Source organism: Equus asinus, chromosome 29 (genome assembly GCF_041296235.1).
Source record: "Equus asinus isolate D_3611 breed Donkey chromosome 29, EquAss-T2T_v2, whole genome shotgun sequence".
In the NCBI taxonomy this organism is placed as follows: domain Eukaryota; kingdom Metazoa; phylum Chordata; class Mammalia; order Perissodactyla; family Equidae; genus Equus; species Equus asinus.
In genome coordinates, this window is record NC_091818.1 from 17,817,174 (window position 1) to 17,838,241 (window position 21,068).

General features: G+C 34.3%; 1 protein-coding gene across 1 annotated transcript in view; it reads right to left on the reverse strand.

Moving 5' to 3' along the window:
- Nucleotides 1-21,068, reverse strand: part of CCDC7 (coiled-coil domain containing 7) — a 432,318-nt gene that overhangs the window by 189,894 nt on the left and 221,356 nt on the right. The window contains exons 19-20 of the mRNA XM_070500835.1: nucleotides 10,569-10,673; nucleotides 10,028-10,156 (exon numbers count right to left, since the gene is read on the reverse strand). Of these exons, the coding sequence (XP_070356936.1) occupies nucleotides 10,028-10,156; nucleotides 10,569-10,673 (234 nt within the window). The remainder of the gene's footprint in view (nucleotides 1-10,027; nucleotides 10,157-10,568; nucleotides 10,674-21,068) is intronic.

Consider the following 21,068-nt stretch of genomic DNA (forward strand, 5'->3'; position numbering starts at 1 on the left):
CTCTATCACTTTTTAATATGCATGTATTAAACTTAACAATCCTACAAAGCCCTACAATAATGCTATGACCAAAAAACAAGGACATATGTGCAAAGAACACATATTACATCATTGGTTGTAATAAGAAAGAAGTAAAACCTGTCTCAATAACAAAAAAACATTAACTTGATAAATAAATGCCATTGAAAACCTAATCTGTTATGATGAAACGATAGGCACAATATTTTATTAAACGTAAGAAAAAAATGGTCCCATTTTTTGTGTATGAAATACTCTATAAATGAGTGGAGCTTATATATGCTTAAAACACTTTCTGATAGGATATACATTCAATTATCAATAATGTTAATCACTTTGGAGTGAATTGGGGAAGGAAGAGTAAAGGGAAGAAAGACATTTTCTTTATACTTTTTCGTACTGCTTGAATTTATTACAGTGAATGCATATTACCTTTGAATTTAAATATAAAGATTTTTACTTAAAAGTATGCATCTTTGTAATTCCTAGAATGAATTATATGATTATATGGGTAATGCTGAGGAAGCGAAGCATTACCCATATAACCATAAACAGGGAAAACCACAAGGAAATATTTGAACAGAAAGTAGAAACAAGAGAAAAGAATATTAACCGTATTTGTTTTGACAAGCAAATAACTTAAAGTCCCTGTTAATAGACAAAATGAGCAAAGATATGCATATTTGTATCAAAAAGAAAGTCAAACTACATTCTGCTTAAGAGAAATAAACTTCAACAAAATGATTGAAGAGATTTAAAAACACATATAGAAAAATATTTAAAAAGTAACCACAAACAAAAACATGAGGATAATATTCATACCATCCAAAGTAATACTCAACATAGCACTTGTGCAATGGCAGGGTAAGGACAGCCAAAAACCTATTCCTCCCTAAAAGCAATGAGAATGCTGGCCGATAATCATCAGAGTCAACACTTTGAGAACTCTAGGTTTTAAATAAAGGCTTGCAGCAATATGAGAAGCATTTACTTAAATGGCTGATTTTGGGTAACACCAATGAGGTTTCTAGCATGTTAACTTGTCCTTCCATTCCTCTCTCCCCAGGTCCATTGTTGCCTTGTAAACTAACAGCACTACAAACATAGTAGCTGTGAAAACCAGCAGCTTAGCAGCCACTAGAGAGGACAAAATACGTTTGGAGATTCCCCAAAACACCATTCCTAGAGAATAGTAACTATTTGACACATCTGGTAGCTTGCTGAAAAGCTGCACTGTCAGGGCATGTACTTATTTGACCAGACCTAGAGCTGCCTGCTCTGTACAGAGCAACCATATCCCCAGGACATTTGTCAAAATCTATCAGTGGTAATTGTTTACCACAGTAGCTGTGTGATGCAGCATTACCAGTTAGGGCTAAGAAGAGTCCAACTAAAAAGTCTTAAGAAATACTGGGAACTGGATGTCCATAAAAGGTGGCTTTATAAAGCTCTGATATATTCCTGGGAATCTAAAAGGCAAAGAACTTATATGGGACTATGTACATATCCAGGAAAGACACGAAAATTTCCTAACCTCTCACCTGTGGATAACCTTGAGGCTTTGAGTAAGCATGAAGTGAAAGCTAGAGCAGATTTATAAACTTCCTGCCTGAGCACTGAAGGCATGCCCCAACACAAACACAGCGCCCCTCAGCAGGGGCTGAGAGACTTCAACACATTTGAGGAAATCTCTGTCCAATCATTAGCTAACCACTAAGCTAACTGAGCAGAGACTTCAGTGGCCACAAGGAACAAAGAATACAGACTTTACAGACTGGTCCAATAAATTCAGTAAACAATCAAATAAATAAAAACAACAAACCCTGGGGAAGGGGAGGAATATATTTCCATACTTGCACATTATATTTAAAATGGCCAGTCTTCAATCAAAAGAAAAAATGAGACATGCAAAGAAACAAGAAAGTGGCCAATACACAGAAGGAAAAAGAAGCAGTCAATAGAAACTGCCTATGAGGAAGCCCAGACATCAAACTTACTGGACAAAGATTTTAAATGAGCTTTTACAAATATGTTCAAATAACTAAAGGAAACTATGTCTAAAGAATTAAAGGAAATTATAACAACTTCTTACCATGAAAGAATATCAGCAACATGGTAGAATTTTTTAAAAATAATCAAATAGAAATTCTGGAGTTGAAAGCACAGTAAGTGAAAGAGATGGAATCAAAGGTAGGGTTAAAAAGGCAAAGAAAGAATCAGTAAAAATGAAGAGAGGTAAATTGAGATTATCCAGTCTAAAGGTCAAAGAGAAAAAAGAATGAAGAAAATTAACAGAGCCTCAGAGATTTTTGGAAAAACCCTCAAGAGTATCAACATATGCATAATGGGCATCCCAGAGGGGAAGAAGAGAGAGAAAGAAGAAATAATTTGTGAAGAGATAATGGTCATTAACTTCCCAAATATTATGAAAAACATTAATCTTCACATAAAGAAGCTCAACAAACTCAAACTAAAATAGACTCAGAGATCCACACATACACATATCATAGTCAAATTGTCAAAAACTATTTTCCAGAAGTCCCAAGATTTTTTTTTCATTATTTTATTGAGGTAGTAATAGTTTATAACATTGTGAAATTTCAGTTATACATTATTATTTGTCAATCATCATATATATATGTGCCCCTTTACTCTTTATGCCCACTCCCCAACCCCCTTCCCCTCTGGTAACCACTAATCTGTTCTCTTTCTTCACGTGTTTACCTTCTGCATATGAGTGAAATCATGTGCTGTTTGTCTTTCTCTGTCTGGCTTATTTCACTTAACACAATACCCTCAATGTCCATCCATGTTGTTGCAAATGGGATGATTTTGTCTTTTTTTATGGCTGAGTAGAATTCCATTGTATATGTATACCACATCTTCTTTATCCATTCATCAGTTGATGAGCACTTGGGTTGCTTCCACAACTTGGCTATTGTGAATAATGCTGCAATGAAGATCTGGGTGCATGTCTTTGACTTGTTGATTTCAAGTTCTTTGGATAAATACCCAGTAATGGGATAGCTGGGTTATATGATATTTCTATTTTTAGTTTTTTTGAGAAATCTCCATACTGTTCTCCATAGTGGCTACACCAGTTTGCATTCCCACCAGCAGTGTATGGGGGTTCCCTTTTTTCCACATCCTTTCCAACATTTGTTTTTTTTTGCCTGGTAATTGTAGCCATCCTAACAGGTGTAAGGTGATATTTCATTGTAGTTTTGATTTGCATTTCCCTAATGATTAGTGATGTTGAACATCTTTTCATGTGCCCTGTGGCAATCTGTACACCTTCTGTGGAGAAATTTCCGTTCATATCTTCTGCCCATTTTTTGATTGGGTTGCTTGATTTTTGTTGTTTAGTTTTACGAGTTCTTTGTATATCTTGGAGATTAACCCCTTGTTAGATATATGATCTGAAAATATTTTCTCCCAGTTGGTGGGTTGTCTTTTCATTTTGTTCCTGGTTTCCTTGGCCTTGCAAAATTTCTTGAGTCTGATGTTGTCCCATTTGTTTATTTTTTCTTTTGTTTCCCTTGCCTGAGTAGACATGCTATTCAAAACGATGCTGCTAAGACCGATGTCAAAGGGTGTATTGCCTATATTTTCTTGTAGGAGTTTTATGGTTTCACGTCTTATCTTCAGGTCTTTAATCCTTTTTGAGTTAATTTTTTTTCTTTTGCTGAGGAAGAATTTCCCTGTGCCAACATCTGTTGCCAATCTTCCTTTTTATTTTTTGTTTTTTGCTTGAAGAAGATTCACTGTAAGCTAACATCTGTGCCAATCTTCCTCTATTTTGCATGTGAGTCACCACCACAGCATGACTGCTGATGAGTGGGTGTAGGTCCACATCCAGGAACCAAACCCGAGCTGCTGAAGCAGAGTATGCCAAACTTAACCACTAGGCCACAAGGCTGGTCCTGAGTTAATTTTTGTGAATGGCAAAAGATAATGGTCTACTTTCCTTCTTTTGCATGTGGCTGTCCAGTTTTCCCAGCATCATTTACTGAAGAGACTTTCCTTTCACCATTGTATCTTCTTGGTTCCCTTGTTGAAGATTAGCTGTCTGTAGATGTGTGGTTTTATTTCTGGGCTTTCAATTATGTTCCATTGATCTGTATGTGTGTTTTTGTGCCAGTACCATGCTGTTTTGATTACTATAGCTTTGTACTATATTTTGAAGTCAGGGATTGTGATGCCTCCAGCTTTGTTCTTTTTTCTCAGGACTGTTTTAGCTATTCCAGGTCTTTTGTTGTCCCATATGAATTTTAGAATTCTTTGTTCTATTTCCATGAAGAATGTCATTGGGATTCTGATTGAGATTGCATTGAATCTGTAGCTTGCTTTAGGTGGTATGGACATTTTAACCATATTTATTCTTTCAATCCATGTGCAAGGAATACCTTTCCATTTCTTTATGTCATCATGAATTTATTTCAATAATGTCTTATAGTCTTCATTGTATAGATCTTTCACCTTCTTGGTTAAATTTATCCCTAGATATTTTATTCTTTTTGTTGCAATTGTAAATGGGATTGTATTCTTGAGTTCTCTTTTTGTTTGTTCACTATTAGAGTACAGAAATGAAACTGATATTTCTAAATTGATTTTGTACCCTGACACTTTTGCTGTAGTCGTTGATTATTTCTAATAGTTTTCTGATGGATTCTTTAGGGTTTTCTATATAAAAAATCATGTCATCTGCAAACAGCAAGAGTTATTTTTCTTATTTGTTAAGGTGGCCCTGTATTGCTATGAATTTCCCTCTTAGGACTACTTTTGCTGAATCCCATATGACTTGATATGCTGCATTTTCATTTTCATTTGTCTCCAGGTATGTTTTGCTTTCTCCTTTATTTTATTCTTTGATACATTTGCTGTTCAGTAGCACATTGTTTAGTCTTCACATACTTGTCACTTTCCAGCTTTTTCCTTGTAGTTGATTTCTAGTTTCCTAGCATTATGGTCAGAAAAGATGCTTGATATGATTTCAGTCTTCTTCTTAAGTTTACTGAGGCTTGCCTTGTTTCCCAACATATGGTCTATCTCTGAGAATGTTCCAAGTGCACTTGAGAATAATGTGTATTCTACTCTCTTTGGTTGGAGTGCTCTATATATATCTATTAAGTGTATCTGGTCTAGTTTTTCATTTAATTCCACTATTTCCTTGTTGACTTTCTGTCTGGATGTTCTATCCACTGATGTATGTGGGGTGTTGAGGCCCCCTACTATTTTTGTGTTGCTATTAATGTCTCCTTTTAGGTCAATTAATAGTTGCTCTATGTACTTTGGGGTTCCTGTGTGAGGTGCATATATTTTTATAAGTGTTATATCCACTTCATAAATGGAGTGTCCCTTTTATCATTATATATTGCTTCTCTTTGTCTCTCATTGCCTTTTTTATCTTGAAGTCTGCTTTGTCTAAGTATGGCAAAACCTGCTTTCTTTTGTTTGCCATTAGCTTGGAGTATTGTCTTCCACCCCTTCACTCTGAGCCTGTTTGTCTTTAAAGCTGAGATGTGTTTGCTGGAGGTAGCATATTTCTGGATCTTGTTTTTTAATCCACCCAGCCACTCTGTGTCTTTTGATTGGAGAATTCAATCCATTTACATTTAAATGATTATTTATATATGAAGGCTTAATAGTGCCACTGTGTCACTTCTTTTCTGGTTGTTCTGGATTTCTCTTGTTTCTCATCCCATGTATTTCTGACTGCCAATTCAATTTGGTGTTTCTCTGTGATGGTTTTCTCAGTTTTTTCTTTCTTTATCATTTGTGTCTCTGTTCTGATTTTTTGTTTAGTGGTTACTATGAGGTTTTTATGGAAAATCTCATAGACAAGATAGTCCCTTTTCTGATCCACTCATATTTCCTTAGTCTAAGCAGGTTTCATCCCTTTCCTCTTCCCTAAGTTATTATCACAATTTATTCCATCTTGTGTTGTGAGTTTGTGATTAAAATGAAGTGATTATAGTTACTGTTGATGCTTTCCTTCCCTTATCTTTAATGTTAAAATTAGGCGTTTGCTAACCTGTTCTGATAGAGAGCTGCAATTTTCTGAATTTGTCTATTTATCTCCTTGCTCAAGGCTTTGTAAATTCTTTTATTTTTCAGGTATGAGGGCCTTCTTGAGCCTTTCTTATGGGAGTTGTCTTTTGGTGATGAACTCCCTTAGCTTTTGTTTATTTGGGAAAGTTGTTATTTCTCCATTGTATCTGAGGAATAGTTTCACTGGATAGAGTATTCTTGGCTGAAAGCTCTTGTCTTTAAGAATTTTGAATATATCATTCCACTCTCTCCAAGCCTGTAAGCTTTCTCTTGAGAAATCTGCTGAAAGCCTAATAGGGGTTCCTTTCTAGGTTATTTTCTTCTGCCTTGCTGCCCTTAATATTTTTTCTTTGTCCTTGACTTTTGCCAGTTTTACTAATATATACCTTGGAGAAGGATTTTTTACATTTATGTAATTAGGAGTTCTATTAGCTTAATTTACATGTAGTTCCACCTCCTTCCACAAGTTTGGGAAATTCTCAGCTATTCTTTCTTTGAACAAGCTCTCTGCTCCCTTCTCCCTTTCTTCTTCCCCTGGAATACCTGTAATCCTCATGTTTCATTTCCTAATTGAGTCGGATATTTCTTGGACAATTTCTTTATTTCTTTTTAGTCTTAGTCTCTCTCCTCCTCCATCTGCAGCATTTCTATATTTTTGTCTTCTAAATTACTAATTCTGTCCTCCATAATATCAGTTCTGGTTTTTAAGGATTCCAGGTTTTTCTTTATGTCATTCATTGTGTTCTTCATCTCCAACATTTCTGATTTTTTTTAATAGTTTCAGTCATTTTTGTGATTGTGATTCTGTTCATTAATTTTATTCCTGAGTTCACTGAACAGTCTTTCTGAGTTTTCTTGTAATTTGCTGAGTTTCTTTATGATAACTATTTGAATTCTCTGCCATTTAGGTTACAAATTTCTGTGACTTCAGGATTGATTTCTGGGTACTTGTTTTTTCCTTCTTGTCTGGAGTGTTAATATACCTCTTCATGCTATTTGATGGGTTGGACTTATGTCATTGCATAGTGGTAGTATCTAGTCACAGATTCCACCTGCCACCACCATGGGGAGCAGGAGCTGTGTTTTCTGAGCTGGCTGCAATCCCTTGCAGTTGTGCCTGTCCATTAGAAGCTGTGCAGGCAGGGCCCATCTGCATTTGCCTGTTGGCCACTGATGCTTTACACATGTAGTCACAGACACTTTGGTGGGGATTCCCTGCTTTGGCTGACTGGCCAAGCTGGTGTGCCAGGCGGGAGCAGGAGAGGGGTGTTTTCTTTAGTGCACACAATCCTGCATGCTCCAGCTCTGTACTCACTGTCTTCCCACCTGGGCTGCTCAACTTGGTGAGGGTGCCACCATGGTTGCTTAGCTGCCTGGGTGTGGAGTGTTCCCATGGGTTTGGAGGCAATTCTGAGAGAGAGAATGTTCCCATGGAAGGCTACTTTGTCCCCCTTCTCCTCTCAGAGTTGCACGCTGCTACTATGTGAGGTCCCACACCCTAGATTGCTGCTACTCAGGAGGGAGAGGAGATCTGCTTACCTCCACCACTGCTTCCTGAGGGGTCCAGCATCCCCACCTTCAGACATATGGCTGCATGGATCTTTCAGATGTCTATTGTGCTGTGTGGAATCTTTTGTTGGTTTATGAATGTCATTTTCATCGTAACTTAGTGGGGAGAGACTAAGGGAAGAGTTCACTCCACCATGGTGCTGATGTCACTCTGGAAGTTCCAAGATTCTTAATTTGAGATTCTAAATTTTGAAATTAAAACTTTATCTTCAGGTAAAATATTTTCATCTGGTATCTTATGCATTTTCTCAGCTAGAGGAAGAGAGGCTTTTAATCCACCAAAGCCTAAAACTGCTTTATTGTGAAGCCTCTGAATTATTTAAATATACCAAGAAACATCCCAAGTTTCCTCTCATTTTTATAATAAACAAATAACCACAATTTTTTAAGTGTTCAAAAAAGAAGGCTGGTGAATTTTCAAAATGAACTCTGAAGTTAAGTGTAAAAGTCATGAGCGTTTTTACTGAAAGTATGTGGAGGCACTCTGTTACTTCATATATACACTTAGAAAGTTGAAAGTGGACTTCATTTTCCTAAGGTATTCACATTTTTAATGGCTTTTAAATTTTAAACATATGATTGATTTAAAAATTGGAATGAATAATAATCATAATTCCAACATAAATTAAAAAAATAGAAAGATGGATTAGGTGGGAAAAACAGAAAGTATCACAAAATATTTAAATCCAAATATATTAATTATTATAATAATTATAAATACATTACATGTTCTAGGAACAGATAAAGACAATCACACTGGATTTATAAATAATCTAACTATAAACTATAAGATACATCACTAAATTTTAATACAAAAATGTAGAAATTAAATAAATGAAAAAAGATATGTCATGAAAATACTAATCAAAATAAATCTGTTACAGTTATGTCAATGTCAGACAAAATAGGATATAAGTCAGAGGACCTTACCAGAAATTAAGATGGTCTCTTTAATAAAAAATAATAAGTTGAGTTCACCAGAAAATATGTAATTTTTAAAATTTGTGTGCATCTAATAACATAGGCAGTACAAGAACAAGAGGACAGAACTACAAGAAAAGATAAATTCAAAATCAAAATAGGAGAATCCAATATGCATCTGACAGTAAAGGGCAGAATGAACAAAAAACTCAAGGAAATCAAGAAGTAAGAAATTTAAATAATACAATTTTTGAAAATTTGACAGTGGATGCGTGTAAGGTTGTATCAGGACACGTATCTATGAGCCAAATTATGCTTAATTTAATTAAAAATTAACATAATTAAAATAATTTAATAGTTTTCATAATTATCATATTTACTACTGAGTCTATTCTTTCCAGCAGCTCCTAGTGTTAAGCAAAACATTTTTATATAATACTTCATCCATACTCTGAGTTAGAAGAAGAAAGACTTTTAAATGCACTAAATAGAGAAGCAGATCTGTAGTTTAAGTACTAGATTTGCAATATATGGTAATTAACCAACAATATTTCATCTCATTTCTTAATGATATAAGCAAATCATACTTTGTGGTAATAAACAATTAAAAGAGACTGTCTATTGAAGTATAAATATATGTGACTACATTTTCACTTGTGCAAATAGAATTAGTCTTGTTACTTTTTAGATAGAGATATCAATAAATTAAAATTAATAATAATTTAATATTGGTTAATGTTAATTAAAATATTCTCTAGCTTTCTTAGCATATTCATAGTTTAGAATAAAGTTAAAATTTGGGGTATAAATATGTCTAAGAAAAAATGTGTAATAATATTAAAATATAGAGCAGAAAAGAGAGTAAAAGAAGCTGATCAGGCAGGAAGAACAAGAAAATGGTGTTACTTAAACCTCAAAATAACAAAATTGGGTCAAATGTGAATTATCAGTGCTAATTAAAAGACAAAGATATCAGACTGAACTTGGAAAATACACAACTGTGAGCTTCATACAAGAGATACAGAAAAAATCATAAAGATATAGGAAAGCTAAAGCAGCAAGATAGAAAAAACATCTATCATGCAAATACCAATCTGAAAATGGGTGGAGCTACAGTAACAGCAGGTGGTTAAGGCAAATGAACAAACAAAACTATAAAAATGATAAAGTAGTTTCCTTCATTAGGACTGTCCTCTAAGAAAATTATTAATTTTAAATTTATATGTATGTTAATAATAAAGTGTCATATGACATAAAGCAAAACCTGACATAAGATATAGAGAAATCCATAATCATAGTGGGAAATTTAGCACATCTAACTCAGGAATTATAGAATGCACAGATAAATCACCAATAAAGATCTAAAAGTCTGAACACAATAATTGTAGACATATTCATGAACTATGGAACAAAGCTCTCTTAAATTTTAATTTAAAACAATTTTTAAGGTTTTTAATTAATTACTTACTATCAGAACTTTCATTTCTGGTAGCTTCAAAATTCTTAGCTTGAAATTGGCTTCTTAAAACTAAAGCTATGTCTTCAGGTAATTGATCTTCAACAGCTATACTATCCTTTTCCTGTATTATAAGAAATGCTAAATAGAAAAACAGATCGATTATAAAACTTCTGGGTATGCCAAGTAATCTGAAAAATTTTTTCTAATTTGTGTAAAATTAGAGAAAGAGAACTGTAAAGTTACAGCAGTGAAAATATTTATTTAAATAGATCATGTAATTGAAGTGGGAAATTTGTGTGAATAGTTTTCATGAGTGAGTGTGGAAGCAATCTTGTTACATGGTAGTCACAGACCATGCAAATACCAAACAAAAAGTATCAAAGCTTTCACTTTAGTTCTCTAGTTATCTTAGGGTATTTACACTCACATCAAAGGGTAAAATTCCTACAAAATGTATGCTCAAACACATATTCATAAACCAAACAAAAAAGATCTTTCGATGAGCTTAACTTAAAATAACTTAAAAGATATCTATAATTATTATACTTACCATTGCGTCTCTTCATTCTAGCAGCTGCTTTCAACATTTGCATGTCGGTATTTGACACTGCTTCATTCTCAAGAATAAGATTTTCAGTTGATTCTCCATCATGAGCTACATGAAAAGATGCATTTAGTCTACTAAACAGAAAAACAGATCTATTGTGAAATTTCTAGATTTCAAATTTAGAACAAGTGTACAGTACCACTTTCTCACACTTTTATAAAGTTATAAGTAAATTATCATAATTCTAGATCTGACATGAAAATTGTGAGAAAAGTTTTAATGGGTTTGTATTTTAAGCTGTTTCATTATTTCTAGAACATAACATTAACTGGAAAAAAATGAAAAAGAGGATATCTATTATGCCAGCCTTTGGGTAAGAAGAAAGCAAAATAAGAAAAAAAGTAGAAAGACACTTACCTTTACAAAATGATACACAAGAAAGATAAATCAGAAAACAGTATACTTAGTTATCTTCAAGGGGCTGGCAGGAGACTGTGGAGTGCAAAGAGAAGCAATACAGAGGGAATGATACTTCTCTAAGTACACCTTTTGCATATTTATACTTCGAGAAGTAGGGTAATGTTGTGCATATTCAAAAAAATCACAATGAATCAACAGGATAAGAAAAGAGAAGTAAAAGTGAAAATAAATGAACAAACAAATGAACCTTCTAAAAGGAAAAACAGAGCACTAATCCAAGTAACCTAAGAATACAAATCTAACATATATCTTCATTCTTACTCAAGAGACTAAGGTGCAAACAAAATCCTGAACTCTTTTTAGTACATTTTAACCCTAGTGCTATGTGCTAAGCAATTATGAAACACATTTAAAAGCATTATAGGATATATCAAGTAAGTAAACGTGTTGATGTTCTTCAGAGTCAAGTTTATACTGTGGAAGAAAGGACATACACATACAAAACAAAGGGAGGAAAGAACAAGACCTGAGGGGATGGACTGGAATTAAAGTTGCCCATGAGAACTCATGATTTCTAAGTATGTCTATTTATGTGTATGAAGGTATATATGCGTATGAATACATATCACAACCAAGTAAAAGTTAAACGACCTACTCCTAAATGACCAATGGTTCAAATAAGAAATCACAGGGAAATAGAAAATTACTATGAGACGAAGGAAAACAAAATCACACCATACCAAAATTTATGGGATATAGCTAAAGTGATGCTTAGAGGAGAATTTATAGCTGCAAACACCTATTTTATTTTTGAGGAAGATTAGCCCTGAACTAACATCTGCCACCAATCCTCATCCATTTGCTGAGGAAGACTGGCCCTGAGCTAACATCTGTGCCTATCTTTCTCTATTTTTGTGGGATGACTGCTACAGCATGACCCGACAAGCAGTGCATAGGTCCGCACCCAGGATTCAAAACAGTGAACCCCTGGCCACCAAAGTGGAATGTGTGCACTTAATTGCTGTGCCACCAGGCGACCCATACAGACATCTATTTTGAAAAAGAAGAGAGGCCACAGTCAATTAACAAAGTAAACCCAAAGAAAGCAGAAGGAAGCAAATAATAAAGACTAGAGCAAAACTAAGTAAAATAGAGTAGGGAAAAACAACAGAGAAAATCAACAACCCCAGAAATACTTGGTTGGTTTAATAAGGACTGAACCATATTAACATAATAAAAGACAAAATGTAATGGAGTTTCTAGCTAGGGCAATTGGGCAAGAAAAATAAAAGATGTCAATATTGGAAAGAATGAAATAAAACTATCTGTGCTTGCAGGTTTTGTATATAGAAAATCCTAAGGAGTACACATACCCCAAGAAAACCCAAACCTATTAGAATAAATGAATTCAGCAAAGTTTGAGGTGACAAAACTCAATTGTATTTCAATACATTAGCAATGAGAAATCAGAAAATAAAATTAAGAAAACAATTCTATTTACAACAGCATCAAAGGCAACAGAATACTTAAGAATGAATTTAACAAAATAAGTGTAAGACTTGTATGCTTAAAACTAAGAAACATCATTGAAAATAATTAAACAAGATATAATAAATGGTAGGACATGCCCTGGTTATGGATTGTTAGACTTAATATTGTTAGGATCACAATACACTTCGAATGATCTACAGATTTAATTTAATTCCTATAAAAATCCTAGGTGGCTATTTTGCAGAAATTGATAAGGTGATACCAAAATTCATATAGAAATTTAAGAGACCTAGAATACCCACAACAATCTTGAATGTAAAAAAAAAAGTCAGAGAACTCCTACCTCCTGATATAAAAACTTACTACAATAATCAAGATAATGTGATACTGGGAATAATCACAGGTATAGAGATCAATGAAATAGAAACAAGAGTTCAAAAATAAACTCTTATGATCAATTGATTTTCTAAAAGGACATTAAAAAAAATCAGTAGGGAGAAAATAATTGTCTTTTCAACAAATGTGCTGTGAACAACTGAATAGCCACGTGCAAAAGAATGAAATTGGACCTCAGTGTCACACTATATACAACTCAAAGGGGATTGTGGACATAAATATGAGTTAAAATTATAGAAGTCTTAGAATAAAATATAGGAGTAAATTTTTATGACCTTAGCTTAGGCAATAGTTTCTTGAATATGGCACCAAAAGTACAAGTGACAAGTGAAAATGCAGATAAATTGGACTTCATCAAACTAAAAAGTTTTGTGACTCAAAGGAGAAAGTAAGCTAGAGTCTTCATCACTCACATGTCTGCCCCAGCTAAGGCTGTTGATCAGAGGATCTATATGTGGGCTCCCTGGGGCTTGAGCTTCTCAAGACTGAGCATTCCAAATGAGCCAGGCAGAAGCCATGGAGCATCACTTACACCGTATTCTATTCAGGGAAATGGTTACAAGCTAGTCAAACTCAACAGGAGGGTACAGAGACTACACTTCTTGACTGGAAGTTTCAAAGAATTTGGGGCTATTTTTTTATACTGCCAAGGTATATAAATTACAAAAGTTTAATTTAAAGTAATTTTGGATCAACATTGAATATTATACAATTCAGATTTAAACATAATCCGTGATAATATTCATTACACGTGCAATGACAAAAGTTACATTTTCCTTATTAAAAGTAAAGTCCTCTATTTATTTTACATCAATTATATAGGAAGAAGCACAATTTATGAACAAAATTTTCAAGATGTATGTTATTTTTTGTTTTGATTCAAATATATATCACTGTAAATTGAAACTTAACAATATAAAGTTGCATAAAAAAGCTAAATTCTGCTTTATGTGCTGATATTTTGAAGTCTTTTAAGTTGACATAAAAACAAACACCAGGTTATTTTCAACATTTATTTTTCATTTGTAAACAATGAGATAAGAGAGTACATTTTATATTGCTATTTGCAAGCATTTCTCTTTAACATTCAAAATTTATAATAGTGTTATTCTCATTAAGTGTAAAGCTCAACTGGATATAAATATCATTGCTTTTCCATTCAAACATTGATATTTATGTGCTAAATAAATTTACAACAGGCAAATCAGCAGAATTATCATTTTATGCTCCACATAGCTTATTTAATAACAGTATTTCTAATTCTTCTTGCATTTAACTGAAAGATACACTAAGCATATAAATACAATTATATACAACTGAGAATAAAAGGCATTTGAAACTGAATAATAGAGAAGTGACATCAGCAAGATGGTGGACCAGGAGGTCCCAGTCCTTGTGTCCCACAAAAACAATGATTTAACAAGTATCCATGGACAAAACAGCACTGGGAGTACTCTGGAATACAAATAAGAAGTTGCAGCAACCCAGTGGATGACAAATACGAAGGACGGCCACATAAAAAAGTGTAGGAAGCATTTTACCTTCATCATTCCATCCCCAGGCTGGCATAGCTTAGTGTCAAGAGGAAGGTCCTCAGCTGTTACTTCTCCCCATTGGGGAATAAAGAACAGGAGAACCCCAGAAGAATGGACCACTGAGGACCGCAGCAGCACTTGCTACTACCATGGACCCCCCACAGCCTTCACTGATGTAGACCCAAGGTGATGGAGCTGCATGGAGCTCAAGCTGCTGAGCTTCCCTATAGCCTGTGCACCCCTCCAGACCAAACATCACTGTGCAGTACCCAGGCCAGCACCACTATAAGTCGCCCTAGACCAAGTGTTGCCACATGCTTCTAGACCCAAAAGCCCTGCACACCCTAAATCTTCATTACACAACCTGGCATCAGACTCTGTGCTGCCATGCACCCCATCCAGCCAGCACCTTCATGCTCACCCACAGATGAAGTTGTTTCCCTTTAAAGTCAGGAAAAGGTGACTGCTCTTTCAAATGTGCAGACATCAATGCAAGGCCACAAGGAACATGGAAAATCAGAAAAACATGGTACTACCAAAGCACACAACAAATTTCTAGGAACTGATCTCAAAGAATGGAGATCCATGAATTGTCTGACAAAGAATTCAAAATAGTTATTTTAAAGAAGCTCAGCACAAGCTACAAGAGAACACAGATAGACAGCTGAACAAAAACAGGAAAATAATATATGAACAAAACAAGAAGTTCAGCAAAGAGGTAGAAACCATTAAAAAAAAACCCCAAATTCTCAACTTGAAGAATACAATGAATGAAATGAAAAATTCAATAGAGAGTTTCAACAACAGACCTGATCAATCCAAAGAAAATCAGCTAATTCAAAGATAAGTCATTTGAAACTATGCAGTAAGAAGATAAAAAATTAAAAAGAATGGGGGCTGGCCCCATGGCCGAGTGGTTAAGTTTGCGCGCTCCGCTGCAGGTGGCCCAGTGTTTCGTTGGTTCGAATCCTGGGCACAGACATGGCACTGCTCATCAAACCACGCTGAGGCAGCGTCCCACATGCCACGACTAGAAGGACCCACAACGAAGAATATACAACTATGTACCTGGGGGCTTTGGGGAGAAAAAGGAAAAAAAATTTTTTAAATCTTTAAAAAAATTAAAACAAATGAAAAATAGTGAAGAAAGCCTATGAGATTTAGGGGATATCATCAAGTGCAACAATATATGCATTATGATATTCCACAAGGAGAGAGAGAGAAAAAGACAGAAAGCTTATTCAAAGAAATAATATCCAAATCTGAGACAGGAAATAGACATCCAGACTTATGAAGCCTACAGGACTCCAAATAGGTAGAACATATGAGTTCTACACTGAGGCACATTATAAAATTAAATTGTCAAAGTCAAAGAGAAAATTAAAAGCAGTAGGAGAAATGCCCAGTAACAGATAGCCTACCAAAACTTAATTAAGAAGAAATAGAAAGCCTGAACGGATCAATAACAAATAAGAAGATTGAAACAGTAATCAAAAATCTCCCAAGAAAGAAAAGTCCAGAATCAGATGGCTTCACCAATGAATTCTACCAAATTCAAAGAATTAATACCAATACTTCTTAAACTCTTCCCCAAAAAAAGAAGAGGGTACATTTCAAAACTCATTTTATGAGGCCAACACCACCCTAATAACAAGGCTAGACAAAGGCACCACTAGATATAGAACCAATCTTAATGTTCATCAATGGTGAATGGATAAAGAAAATGTGATACACACAGTGAAATATTATTCAGTCTTTAAAAAGTAGGAATCTTATCATATGAAACAATATGGAAAAAATTTGAGGGCTTTATGCTAAGTGAAATAAGCCAGTCACAGAAGGACAAACATTCCATGATTCTACTTATATGAAGTACCTAAAGTAGTCAAGTTCATACGAGCAGAAAGTAGAATGGTGGGTGCCGTGACTGGGGTTGGGAGAAAAGGTGAGTTTCTGTTCAATAGGTATAAAGTTTCAACTTTACAACATAGAAAAGTTCTAGAGATCTGTAGCACAATATTGTACTTACAGTTAACAATACTGTAACTGTACACTTAAGAGTTTGCTAAGAGGGTAAATCTTATGTTACATGTTTTTTTAAACCACAATAAAAAAGTCAGTTAAGTTCACTTCCATATGTCCAAAGGTGGAGAGACAAATATTTGGAGAATAGCAGTAATGACTATCACATTAATATAAATGCAAAAATCCAAAATAAATATAGTAAATTAAATGAAGTAGTATATTTCAAAATGCAGCATGTTCAAATAGGATTTAGTCCAGATGCAAAGATGGCTCTATATTTAACTCACTACATTGACTGAAGAGAAGAACCATATAAAAATCTCAATTTTTATGATTGAATGAGAATGATTTTTTCAATATTAATTGGTAAGGAATATAAAGAAACTTGAAAAAGGCAACCTTAAAGGAAATATACTTAATATAAAACAATAGGAGCATTCTCACTAAAGTCAGGAATAAATAAAAGATGCTTCCATAACTGCTATTATTTAGCATTATGCATTTCTTCAGAAATGATATACAGATGGACAAGAAGCATATGAAAAGATATTCAACATCAATAATCATTAGGGAAATTCAAATCAATACCACAATGAGATATCACCTCACAACCTTTGGGATGACTGCTATAAAAAACAAAAATAAAAAATAACAAGTATTGATGAGGATGTGGAGAAACTGAAACCCTTGTGCACTGTTGGTGGGAATGTAAAATGGCACAACTGCTGGGAAACAGGATAGATGTTGCTCAAAGTATTAAAAATATAACTACCATATGATCCAGCAATCCCACTTCTGGGTATTTATCCAAAAGAATTGAAAGCAGGGACTCAGAGAGATATTTGCACACTCATGTTCACTGCAGCATTATTCCCAGAAGTCAAGAGTTGGAAGCAACACAAATGTCCATCAATGAATGAATAGATAAACAATATGTGATATATACATACAATGAAATAATAGCCTTAAAAAGGAAGGAAATACTGTCATATGGTACAATATAGATGAACCTTGAGAACATTATACTAAGTGAAATAAACCAGTCACAGGAAAACAAATACTGTATAATTCCATTTATATGAGGTATCTAACATAGTCAAATTTATAGAAACAAAAAGTAAAATGGTGGTTACTGTGGGCTGTGGGGAGGGGAAATAGGGAGTTGTTTAATGGGTTTAGAGCTTCAGTTTTGCAAGATGAAAAAGTTCTGGAGATCTGTTGTCCAACAAGGTATATATAGTCAACACTACTGAACTGTACACATAAAACTGGTTAAATGGTAAATTATATATTATGTGTTTTACCACAATTAAAAATAAAAAGAAATTCAAACAGTAAAAGAAATAGTTTAGTAAAGTACTGGCTAGTTTGCAATCAAAGTAAAAAGGAGCATAAAGAGCCCAGATATTCTAGGACTTATAAGATTGAAAATGAGACTGTTTGTTCTCAGATCAAATAAGTGGACATTAAAACACACTTCAAGACAAACACCAAATCCAGAAACTTCCATAAAGAAACTACTTTCAGGCTAAGAACAAATCATGATGTGTCTTTTTTTTTTTTACATCATTTGTTAATTCTTCTAAAAGACTTTAGGGATTCCTAGTAAGTTCCTCAAGCTGTAAAAGATGTCTCACAGAAAAATTAATAAAGGCATAGTCACAAAAAAAGGATATGCCCAAAGTATGCTAGTTAAGTCTAGAGAGAGGCCTGGTTTGAAAATAATTTTGAGTGTGCACAGATTTTGACAAACGAAGTTGACTAAAATAAAACTTACAGAAAACTCACAAAGTTTTTGTGAGAGCTTTATTGGCAAAATCACTGCCAGCCTAGATTTAAGAGATTATAATTGACTAACATGCAAGAAGACCTCTGCATCCCAAAGTTTCTACAGACAGCAGGCAGGCTCAAAGCTATTCAGTTTCCAGGGAAGACATGCTCTACACAGCTTTCTTCAGCTGTGGTTATGGAGGATGATCTCAGAAAATGATCATCGCAAAAGGTGGAGCAATTGTCTAAGGAACTACTTCCAGAGAGTAGAACAATGACTTAATCAAGGAACATTTCAAATGGTGACAGGTGCCAAATTTCCTAATCTTATATTAGGGGCATCTTCCAAAATTTCCAGTGGAATATTAGAATTGCTATAGACCAGTGAGACTCCCATGTGTTTCCATTATTCCCTTAATGGATTGTAAGAGTTTATTACATTTATTCTGTCTGTGTTTTAGCAATATATGTTGAGTGTGTGGGAGAAGATAAGTTGTCTTTTTTGTTAATAGGTTTCTGGTTCAAGATAAATCAAATATAGACCTTTGGAGATCATCAGATCCTGGACCTTAAGCCCAAAGCCATGGTTGGCCACACTTTAATAAGCAACTCATTTGTTCCCTGACCTGAAAAAATAGATGCCTAAATCAACAACAGAGAAACACGTTCTTAAGAACTTGTAGGAAATGATGAGATGTGTCTTTATTTGCTTTGACAACTTGGTCTTTTTACTCAAGAATTATACCTTTGATCATTTCTGTTATTGTCATTATTTCCGTCTTTTTTTTTGCATGAGCAACAAAAAATAACAACTCATTTAACATCAAAAGTTTCTTTTTTTTTTTTTTAAAGACTTTATTTTTTCCTTTTTCTCCCCAAAGCCCCCCAGTACATAGTTGTGTATTCTTCGTTGTGGGTTCCTCTAGTTGTGGCATGTGGGACGCTGCCTCAGCGTGGTCTGACGAGCAGTGCCATGTCCGCGCCCAGGATTCGAACCGTCGAAACACTGGGCCGCCTGCAGCGGAGCGCGCGAACTTAACCACTCGGCCACGGGGCCAGTCCCAACATCAAAAGTTTCTGAATGACTTTTGAACAACTACACTTGCCACTTTTAAAAGTTTTCAAAGTCATTTACACTAGCTGCCAAATTTTAAAATGTAAAAGTTAAAATCAATGCATATTAATAAATTCCATTAATAAATGTGTGCTGAATATAATTTTAAAATACTTGGTAGTATGTGTTATTTTTATACTTACTGCCATGTTTTTAAATTTAATCAAGTCCAGTTTTTCTAAGGTGTTTGGTCTTTCTGGTCTTAGTATACAGACATCAACCTACTATTGACTGCCGTATCTTTTTTCTCACATATACAAGAAATGCTTGAACAAACTAAGTTGAGAAATATATGAACTGTGAAATCTCTGAAAAATGATGAGACATTTCTTACCTCATTACATAAACTTATTTACTTTTCATATATATTTCAATAGTCTTCAATGTTCCCTCAAATTATGTTAATGTTGTAAGCTTAAAATCTGGTAAAATGAACAATAAACTATAATGATAAAATAAATTTGGTGTGACAATAAAAATAAGGATTATTATCATTGGCTTATCGGTTTGGAATTCTTAATTTATTGTTTAATCTAGGCAATACAAATGCTTTTAACTCTAGTTGCAAGTTTCTGCAGCAGTTATAGATGACAATAAAGTTTAAATTATAAAAAGAAAATGATGATACATACTTATAACTAAAGAATTATCTTAAGTATAATTTCATAAAATAATGAAGGAGTCTATTTACCACTATGTCTGTGAGAATGAACAATTCCATGTTTTTAAATTTGAGATTGGACATTTGAGCCTGACTCCTGATGCACAGGAAAACTTTTATCTCTTCTGTTATCCATTTTCTGTCCTGCAAAAGGATATGGTTTTAGCCCAAAGGTAACCTAGATACCTTGGAAACTTTGAACAAGCATATGACCCTTCCTCCAGGTTACATAAAATTGTTATATCTCCTTTTTATAAAAATATATATCTGAGTTTCTGATATATTCCTTTTTTAGCATGTGTACTAGGAACTATAAAGGCTAAGTATACAAACTGTGATAATAAATAAAAATTAAAACTAGACAAAACACAGGAAGCACATGCTTTTGGGCAATGGAAACAGCATATGACTGTGATCCCTTAGAGAAGAGAAACACATTATTCACCTTGGTCTTCTTCTTCAGGGTGACTTCCTGGTAGTAAAGAGAAGTACAGCTCAAGTATAGACAAAGAATCTCTTTTCAGAGACAGAGATTAAGGTTTGGGTCTAATAGGGTGAATAGAAATTGTGGCACAGAAACTATCTAAGGTATCAGCATAGACAGGGCACTTGAAATTTGCATAAAGTCCTTTAAGTCTTTGAAAAAATACTAAATTGTCAATAAACAGTACAAAACAGAATGAAGTCTGGGAAAAAAATTATTTTGGAGCTGTGAGCTGAGTGGAGACTACAGATAGTGCAAGGTGATGGGAGACACAGGGGTCCCAATCCTCCACAGTGGAGAAAACTTGCTAATATCCAGAATGGTTAGCTGAGAGCTCAAAAAGGCCACACTTTAGAAGTAGGGATCCTCTAGCTCTAAAGAAAGGACTAATCTAGGTGTGGACTAACAAAGCCCCAACCAAACTTCAACAGGACAAAACTGAGGCAAAAATAAAGTAAACGCCTTCAAAAACAAAAAGCAGTACTTTTCAAAATAAGAAAACACAATCAAGATTCAAAACCATAGAATCTATAGTAAGTAGTATATAATAAAAAAAATACTAGACATGCACATAGGAAAATATGACCCCAAACCAGGGGAAAAAAAC